At 36.2% G+C, this 10,220-nt stretch overlaps 1 protein-coding gene across 1 annotated transcript; it reads left to right on the top strand.

Moving 5' to 3' along the window:
- Nucleotides 1-1,921: 1,921 nt before the first annotated feature.
- Nucleotides 1,922-6,371, top strand: LOC146665226 (phospholipase A2 inhibitor subunit B-like). Its single transcript, XM_085411109.1, has 4 exons — nt 1,922-2,069; nt 2,505-2,618; nt 4,248-4,322; nt 4,584-6,371. Exons 1-4 carry the CDS (start codon nt 1,922-1,924, stop codon nt 4,964-4,966), a joined length of 720 nt encoding a protein of 239 aa, XP_085267235.1. The 3' UTR covers nt 4,967-6,371.
- Nucleotides 6,372-10,220: the final 3,849 nt, after the last annotated feature.

The raw sequence follows: 10,220 nt of genomic DNA, 5'->3' as shown, positions 1-10,220 counted from the left end.
TAAAGCGCTTTCAAACAAAGTGCTGTACAACTGTTTAAAACTAAAGAGATAAAAAAATAATAATAATAATAAAAAGCGATACATAGCAATACACGTAAAAGACACAATACAAGTTAAAAACAGTAAGAATTTAAAAACTAAAAGCCATAGAATTAAGACTTGTAAGATAAGGTGAACAAATGTGTCTTCAGCTTAGTTTTAAAAACCTCCACGGAGCATGCCTGCCTAACATCTTGAGGGAGGGTGTTCCACAGAAACGGGGCACGAAAAGAAAAAGCACGCTCTCCAATTGTCTTTTTTCTGGCTCTAGGAACCTTTAGAAGGCCAGAGTCCTGAGATCGGAGAGCACGGGATGGAACGTAAAGATGTAAAAGGTCGGAGAGGTATGAATCTTAGTGATTCAATCCTATCAAAGCCATCAGTGCAGAAAACCATAAGAGTATATACATTATTAAAATATATAATTTATAATAAAGACACACTATTAAGCATTAGTAAGGTATTAGTAAGTGTTTCAGTCATCATTCATAAAACATTATAAAGCATTACTCCTCCTTTCTAAAAAACTGATATAAATGTTTATTCTTGATTAATAGGTTCATGTATCATGCATATATAATATATAACTGTGATCAAAGTATTTACATGTATACTATTAAGTTCACATGCACTATTAAGATTAAGGTATGAGCTCATTTTTTGTGAATTTATTAATAGAGAATTTTATAAAACCTTATTTGATTATTATTTTATGTACTTATTTTTTTTTAATTCATAGTTAATTCAGGCAATTACTGGTAGTCATTTAACCATTTTGTGTGACTTCATCTAAATTGATTATTATGTTTACCTTATAAAGCATTTATTAATGAAAATCAAGTAGCTCACAAAGTCTTGGTTATCTTGACAACAGAAAAATGACAGACAAATCAAAAAGAGATACAAAACATACCAATATTTATTGCCAGGTGTAAATGTCAACCCCCAGAGATTTGCAGAAGATTGCAACGTAAGTTGGAACAGCGTCTAAGATGGTAAGAGGGGTTTAAGACAGAAAGAGAAGTTGGAGCTACAGGATATCTTACCTTTAAAATACTGAAGCTTCTTCATTTAAAATAAAATATGAATGAGATTATCACAAAAGTAACTGTTTCACAGAGCCTCACGAACAGTTGTAAACACTATAAACAAAATGCCCATTATATTAAGCCAATAAGCAGGAAAATGTCTCTGGGATGTTTTTAATTACTTTAGTTGATTCCTAAAGTTCAACTTTCCTCAGGTCTGTAGTCTGTTACCGAGCTTTAGTAAGATAACTCAGCACCCACTCAGGTTCAGGTCCAAAATGCTCCTGAATTAGTCAAAATAGTAAGAGTGATGTTGTTCTTTCACACATGTAAAGTCAGCTTAAATAAACAAATTACAAGACACTTTGGAGCTGAATATAACTTTATAAATTACATAATAAGGAGGAGCAATACTTTATAAGTGATAAATAAAGCACTTACTAACACCTAGTTTATCCTTTATAGTGTGTAATTATTATAAAGTGTTATCAAATGATGTTGCTTGAATGGATGTTTGTCTATACACACTTTAGTCTTTCTCAGACCTTTTTTGTTACAAAGAGGAAGGCTTTGGGCCTCATAGTTTTTTTGTCTCTTTTCTGCCTTGTTTCCAATCAAATACTCACCTGGTTTTTATTTCCTCTTCAACGAGTGGCTCATATATTTTTGACTTTGAGTTCTGAGCTGTATTTGTTTGAAAGCAGCACACAAAGCAGCCCAGTGGATAACTGCTTGTATACTGGTGAGTTTTTATTATATTTTAATGTTAATACCATTTAACAAATTAACATCTCTGAATAACTTTGAAAACCTTTAACACCTTCTTGTTTATCTTTAAGCTCTGCATTTAAACAATGATGGCATGGCTCCAATTTTGTATCCTTTTCCTGGTGGCTCCAATTGGGTACAGTCAGAATCCAGGTCCTCGTGGTCCCAAAGGAGACAGTGGACTTCCTGGACCAGCTGGTCCACCTGGAGTACCAGGACCAGTAGGTCAAAAAGGTGAGCAATAATCCTACAAACCACAAGACTACTGACCAGATACTATTTATAGTTTATCTAAAGCTTGTTACAATTCTTTTGTATAGCCAAATAAGTTTTCATGATGTATCAACAGAGGCTTATGCTACAAAGTATGAATGGCAGTGACACTGAATGAGCATTTTATGACATCAGATAGTGGAGGCTCAATATATTTATACTTCTATATACACTTTATACTTAGATATATGGTTAAGTGCATTAAATATGGTCTTTTTTTGGTGCTGACGTGAAGCTAAAATTCCCATTTGAGTAGTGATTAATTAATAATAAGGTATTTAACTGCTTTTTAGCTCTGTATAACCAGTTTCCTAACGTTGTGAGAGAATTTTTCCTCTTTGGGCTGTGAGTGAATATCTGAACATATGGTATGATACTTCCATACCTGCTTTAAAGGAGATACTGGAGTTAATGGACCACATGGACCTCCTGGACTACCTGGAAACCGTGGATTTGTTGGAACACCTGGACTTCCTGGACAATCTGGAAAAGATTCTGACTGCAGAACAGGTGAAGATCAATTTTTATTAGTTTCATTAGTTACTAAGTTTTATTTTTCATTTTTGCACACAAGGGCAGCACCAACTACTTTCTTTGCTATGAAACATTCCCATAGATGCATTCAGTGTCCTTAACCATTGTAACTTTCTTTCTTTCAGTCCAACCACTCGTTGTATCTATCTGTCGTAAATGCCGTACAGGGGGCTGTACTCCCATTATTTTTCCTCTTCTTGCTGCTCTTCTGCCTGAGATATTCACTAAGCACATAATTGGTTGTGGCCATGTTTTTGATGTACTCATGGATCTTTGTTGTCTTCTCCTGGACAGTGGTTCTCACTAGTCCTTGATTTCCTTGCTTCCGCTTGAGTATAGAGTCTCTGGGTGTTGGACTTGAGGTGAAACCAACACAAGTACTAAAATCAAGGACTATGCCAAATAAAAATCTATTGAGGCAAGCATGAGTGTAGTAGGACTTGTACTAGGCATATCAATGGCAGTGATAGGAGCTGACTCTGACGATTGAATGGACTGACAGGAGCAAAAGTAAAAACAACCTCTGTTAAATTTGATGCAGAATTTTAAATGTAATTTATACAAATTACTTTTACCATTTTAATCAGTAGGGTTTATTAATATCAAATTGTTGTTTTATATAGTGTCACTACTCACAGCAGTCCTCTTGGCACTTCACTGCATACACTATATTACTCTGTTTATGCTGGGGTACCTGATCCTTGGTTTAGAACGATATTTAGTGTAATGTGTTTTGGAATGTGAAAGACACAGAAATGTGGTATTTGAAAAAATGCATCTTAGCTATAATTTTAATTGATTACTTACGGAGCCCCGCAGGGGACACGGGAGAAAAAAAAATTAAGACGGACTTTTGCAAGATCTCGCAAAACAAACTCGGGATCTCGCAAAAGTATTGCGAGATCTCGCAAAAGTTTCAGCCGCATTCTTCGGAGGCCGCCAGCTCGAAGCCGACCGGGAGGTCGAGGCACGATGTGCCGGGAAAGCGGTGTTCCTCCCGGCTGTAGTAGGTCTCGACCTCCCGTTAGCTTCGAGCTAGTGGGTGTCACATCTCCAAAAACGTCGGAGCACTTTTGCAAATATGTGATGTCTTGTAAACCGAGCAGGTATCTGACGTTTACACAACTACATTCACGCCTCAAAATATCTTAAAAGTGTATTTTGTGACCCAGAAAGAGTAATATTACAACTAAGTAGCTGCCGCCATTGTTGGAATTCAACTTTTGCGAGATCCCGAGTTTGTTTTGCGAGATCTCGCAAAAGTCCGTCTTAATTTTTTTTTCTCCCATGTCCCCTGCAGGGCTCCGTAATTACTAGTGCTGTCAGCGTTAATCTCGTTAAAATGGAGTTCACGCCATAACCGCATTAACTTGGCAAATCTCCGTTAGTGAGTTAGCGCAGACTGATGGCGCTAACGCGTTAACGAGCTAACCGCGCTAATGAGCTAACCGTGCTAACGTGTTGACGCCGTGCATGATTAGAGATTTGACGCTCAAAAGAGAAAAACTAGCTTTTATTTAATAACAGTTTGCAATTTTAAACATACACAAAGAAATGTTGGTCCCAAATGACTACAACACTGATAATTTTATCTGTTTGATCTAGAGCTCTTTGGTTACATAGACCAGGACCTTCAAACCATTAGAGCCCTAAAGGAAACAATAACCAAGTTAGAGCTGGGTAAGTGTCATCAGCAGCAACAGGACATAGGTTTTACAGTAACTCCATCATTAATAACTCTGGGGGGTTTCCTTGTTTGCTTTTAAAATTTCAATTATCTTTCAGATTATTATTTAACATAATAATTTGAACTTTGAGCAATAAAGCTAAATGGAAGGATACATGGTGTGTAATGACTAGACGAAATCTTTTTTCTGCTGGTTTCTTTAAAATAAAAGTAGTTCATTCCAATTTCTCTTTCTATGCTGCTTTCTTTTTCAGTTATAAACTACGATTTTGCCCGAAGAGTTGATGGAAAATATTTTGTGTCCAACAAGGAAAGAGGCTCTTTCCTCCAAGCTGTTGAGTTCTGCTCCCAGCGAGGATTAGCGCTGGCTTTGCCCCAGAGTGATAAAGAGAATAGCTTACTCACTGAAGTGTTTGAAAACAGTCCTAAAACAGTCTGGATTAATGTCAGCAATAGAAGAGCAGAGGGAAACTTTGGAGCTGATATGATAAACCGACCTCTGACCTTTACCAGCTGGGCAGAAGGGCAGCCAGACAAATCCATCCAGGATCCAAGCTGCACCACGCTGTCAGAAGACGGTGTTTGGAGAGTGACAAGTGAATGCTCTATGAATGCTTACATTGTTTGTCAGTTATAGAAATGCCTTTGATGACATGAAGTAAAGTGTAACTCTTTGGGTTCTGGTGTGGGGAAATCAAATGGAGTACAAATATGTAATCACACATCTATCTGGCGCAATTTTCCTATTCCTATAAAACAGGTCAAATCATTCTTTCAAATCTTTTATTACATTTTTAGGTAAAATGAAAAATTCTTTCGAGACCTGCAGTATTTAGTAACCATTCACCATACAGTAGCCATATTTATATTCATCCAGCAAAGTGAGAAGTCATGGAGGGTGTTCTGGTTTGGTGGCCCCAGCATCTCATCTCTGCTTTATTTGCATGACTTGATCAAACAACAAACTTGTTAGTGAGTGTGACATGGCTGGAATGAGAATTAGCAGCTCAAAGTCTGAGGCTAGTCTGTGGCTTGTTTCCAGATTTAAATGTATTGATTTTTTCAGCTTCCAAATGAATAAGCAGCTTGTAACCTGGAATGTAGCAGCAGTACATTATCATTTTGATTAAATCATTTCACCTTCATTACCTGAGCATGATTGTATCAATTTGTACATTGCACTTTCTAAGATTAAAATCATACATATATGTTTCACTAGATAAATGCTTTATAACCACAGTTTTATCATGAGAGAAATACTCAGACATGTAAAATGTTTAAATGTGGATGGTGGATTTGCAGGCAGATGTTAAAGAAATTTTAAGGTAAGTAACATTTTTTTTTCAAATAACTCTGTCATGTTCTTGGGTCTGTTGACCCAGCGTTTTAAGTTTTAGTTTATTTGGATGTTGTTTATGTTTAAGTTCATTAGATTAGCGAAGTTCATTTGGTTATTAGACTCCTTGTGTTTTCTTCCCCTGTATTTAAGTTTCCCTCACCCTTTGTGTTTCACGCTGCGTGTCTTATGTTATCAAGTTTGTATTATCATGTCTGTCTCATGTTTCCTGTTTTATTTTGAAGGAGTCGTGTGTTCTTTGTTCATTGTATTTAGTTTCACTTCCCTTGTACTATCATTAGGCTCATGTCAGTCAGCTGTTCCTCCATGTGTTCCCACTTCCCCTAATCACCTCCTGTGTATTTAAGTCCTCTGTTTTCAGTGTGTCATTGTCAGGTTGTCTGTTGTCCTTTGTGTCATGTTTCCAGGTTCTGTGCTCTAGGTATTTTTGTGTCCATGTTAGGGTTCATGTTTTGGGTTTCTGTGTTATCTTAGCTCTCCCAGTTTAGGTTATTGTTTAGCTTCTCCTCTGCCTTTTGTTTTGTAATGTTTTCACCAGCCTTAATAAACGGCTCGCTTTCTGTTAACATTTAAGTTTTGTTTCATGGTGTCTGCATTTTGGGTCCTTTTCATAATACATACAGTCTGCCTCTGCCAGAATGTAACAAACACTTCTACTAAAGCAATGCCTTTGTGCTAGTCAATTTTGTTATGACCAATAGTGGATTTGTGTCTGATGTTATTCTCATACAGTTGAGCAAATATTTTGTACTACCACATGTAAGAAATGTTACTATTTTGGTAGTAACATCCAGGCATAGACTATGTGAATCTTCTTGTCTTTAAGTTTTTATATAAGTAATTTGTGCATAGATAAAAATCATTTAATATTTTAAAAATATATTAAATTGTGATTTTGGTGGATCATCTGTCTGCACTATCAGTTTTAAGTAAATTTAAATTTAATACTTTTAAAATAACAGGTTCCTTTTGAAGAAAACATTTGTAAAGCCTGACATTTGTTTGTAATAATGGTCAAAGCTTTTTATAGCATTTTTTCTGTATGTGTAATCTACAGATTAAAAAATAATTCAAGAGAATAACCACTGTAAGCGTTGAATCTGGCTAAACGTGGCCATTGGACTCCAAAACTGATGGATGTAGTTTCATTAAGGGGAGGAGCTAAAGGAGTGAGAATCAGGCTCATCAGTGACATGCTTCTTGAGGTATGATGATTATTTAGACCTTTGGCTTCAGCATGCACTTTGTTGGCAGTCACCCATATAGTTTATACTCATTTCGATACTTTATCTATGTTTTCTTAAATAGGACATGCAATCAAAGTATGGAGAGAAGTACCCATCGACTGAACCTGGGAGAGAGAAGAGGACCTTTTCATGGCGTCTGGTGTAAGTAATTCAGCATCTTGACCATGTAACAAAAATGAAATCCACACTGATCATAGTGTGGATTTTAAAATAGGGCATTTACTTGCTCCTGCAATACTCATTGTAAGTTAAATTTGTAAATATAAATATATATGCACTTTAAGTTAAACCTTGCTCAATAATCACCCCATATCACACCCATATCAATGACCAGTTCAGCATAGGTGTTGGACATTGTAAAATGCTCCTTGGAAAATTCAACTAATGAACATAGCACAAGGTTAAAATTTGGTTATCACATAATTTTCTTACACTGAACGAGAATAAGACCGAAGTCATAGTTTTTGATAGTCACGCTCCGCCAGACCAGTTAGCTGATGCCCTCGCATGTCTTCTCGCAAGCCATCTCTCGCTCACTGTAAGAAACCTCGGAGTATTACTGGAAAGCTCTTTTAAACTAGAGAAACAGGTCTCCATTGTGGTAAAAACAGTTTTTACCAGCTGTGCCAGATATCTAAAGCAAAGCTGTTCCTTCCTCTAAAGGACCTTGAAAAGCTTATCCACGCATTTATCACGTCCAGACTGGACTACTGTAACTCCCTCTACTTGGGCCTCCAACACTCTTCTCTTTACCGGCTTCAGTTAGTTAAAAATGCAGCTGTGCATCTCTTAACAGGTACTAGAATCTATCATCACATCACTCCAATTTTAGCCAACTTATATTGACTCCCTGTTAAATATCATATAGATTTTAAAATTATTTTGTTTACTTTTAAAATTCTAAACAATTTAGCGTCCAGCTATCTATCCAAACTCCTCCATTTTTACAATCCCAATAGAGCAGTAAGATCTTCCAATCAGATGCTCCTAACACAACTTAGGTCTCGACTGAAATCCAGAGGTGACCGGGCCTTTGCAACCGTAGCACCTAGACTCTGGAATAACCACCCTGTTTATATTCGTACCTCTGTGTCGTCTTTTAAATTGTGCCCTAAAACTTATTTTTTTACTTTGGCTTTTAATTCAAACTAGTTGGCTGTTATCTGGCTTGTTGTGTTGTCACCTATTGTTTCTTGCCCTGTTTTTTCTTAATTGTTTTGTTTTAATTGTCTCATGCTTTTACTCTGTCTGACTGTGAAGCACTTTGGTCAACTTCGTTGTTTTTAATATGTGCTATATATATTTTTTACTTTGAGTACTTTGAGCTGTATTTGTTTGAAAGCAGCGCATGAAGCAGCCTAGTGGATAATTGCTTGTATATTGGTGAGTTTCTATTATATTTTAGTGTTAATACCATCCATTGATCCATCCATTCGCTTCCGCTTATCCTTTTCAGGGTCGCGGGGGCGCTGGAGCCTATCCCAGCTGTCATAGGGCGAGAGGCAGGGTACACCCTGGACAGCTCGCCAGTCTGTCGCAGGGCAGTGTTAATACCATTTAACAAATTAACATCTCTGACTTTGACTGACTTTCTAACTTTGAATACCTTTAACACCTTCTTGTTTATCTTTAAGCTCTGCATTTATAGGTTCATTATATTTATACAAATTACTTTTAGATATATGGTTAAATGTAATTATTGTGGTCTTTTTGTGGTGCTGACATAAGGCTAAAATTCCAGTTTGAGTGATTTTGAGCTCCATATAACCAGTTTCCTAATGTGGTGAGAGAATTTTACTCTTCAGACTGCAAGTGAATATTTGAACATATACGATCACAGCTGATACTTCTATACATGCTTTAAAGGAGATACTGGACTTGATGAACCACCTGGTTTAGCTGGAATAATTGGACCACATGGAATGACTGGACCATCTGGAAAACGTGCAGACTGCTGAGCAGGTGGTAATCAGTTTTTATCAGATTCATTAGTTTTTAAGTTGCATTTTTTATTTTTACACAATTAAATCATTTTGTATTAATTAAATTAATGGTTGATTTTGTATATGCTAAGCAAAAAACTAAAAAATCCAAAACAACAACAACAACCTCAAAAAGGATTGTTAGGTGACCTTCCTAAAACTGCAAAACCTTATGCATGTCAGGTCTATGCCACGAGCTCATGTGTTAATAAGTGTGTGTGTATCTCTCTATCTATCTGTATATATGTGTGTGTCTGTTTGATCCAGATCTCATTGGTTCCATGGACCAGGACCATCAAACCATTACATCCTTAAAAGAAAGCATATCTAAGATAGAGCTGACTAACTGTCATCAAGAGCAACTAGACATGAATTTTACAGTAGGGGGAACATTTTTATCTGTTTTGAAACATGTTCCAACTCTGGCTTGTTTGGTTTTTAAATGTAAATTATTTTTCAGACATTTATTTAACATTGTAATTTGAACAATAAAGTAAAATGAAAGGATACATCATGTGTGATAGCTAGACAAAACCTTTTTTACTGCTGTTTTTAACAAAATAAATAAAAGTAGTTCGTTCAGATTTCTTCTCTCTATGCTTCTGTTTTTCAGTTAAACTACAATTTTCAAGATTCAAGAATCAAGATTCAAGAGCTTTATTGTCAATACAGTAGTATACACAGCATACAGTGCATGCTGTTTCACCCTAAGCCCCCCATGGTGCATTTATAAATATATAAAGGATATATCTCCAAGAGATATAAAACTACTAATTAAAAATAAATAACACGCTAAGTTTTAGTAAAAATTAAGGGGGAAAAGTTACTAATTACTAACTATATAATTCTATACAATACTATAATGGTAACTATACAATATTAACTGTACGATAAACAAAGACAGGACAGGGACAATACAAAGTGGAATGTGCAGTAGGTATTGAATACCAGTTTCAAGTTATTGTCAGGATATTATTGACGAGACATGACAAAGACGTGCAAAATACAAAATGTGCAAATACAATATAATTTAGGTGTGTGTTCAGAACTATGTGACTGAGTGTACAAATAAGCATATTGTTCCCAGGTCCAGTTTGTAGTGGATTTGTGGTAGTTTTTGTTGTTTTTGAGTCTTTTGATGATTATTGTAAGGTGTTTGTAGAGGTGTATGTTTACATCAGTCCTTTTTGTGGTAGTGAGTTGAGGGCTCTGACTGCTTGGGGGAAGAAGCTCTTGCAGTGTCTGGTTGTTATGGTTTTAATGCTGCGAAACCGTCTGTCAGATGGAAGGAGGGAGAACAGTGCA

Source organism: Rhamphochromis longiceps, linkage group LG7 (genome assembly GCF_057381845.1).
Source record: "Rhamphochromis longiceps isolate RC_006_pf linkage group LG7, R_longiceps_female_GT1.1, whole genome shotgun sequence".
NCBI classification, from domain to species: Eukaryota; Metazoa; Chordata; class Actinopteri; order Cichliformes; family Cichlidae; genus Rhamphochromis; species Rhamphochromis longiceps.
The sequence above is the reverse complement of the archived record's forward strand: the minus strand, read 5'-3'. Positions and strand labels throughout refer to the sequence as shown.

Coding starts and splice junctions, on each gene's coding strand:
- LOC146665226 (XM_085411109.1), top strand. CDS start 1,922: ATGATGGCATGGCTCCAATTTTGTATCCTTTTCCTGGTGGCTCCAATT. Junction 2,619..4,247: donor AGATTCTGACTGCAGAACAG/GTGAAGATCAAT, acceptor TGTTTGATCTAG/AGCTCTTTGGTTACATAGAC. Junction 4,323..4,583: donor AATAACCAAGTTAGAGCTGG/GTAAGTGTCATC, acceptor TTTCTTTTTCAG/TTATAAACTACGATTTTGCC.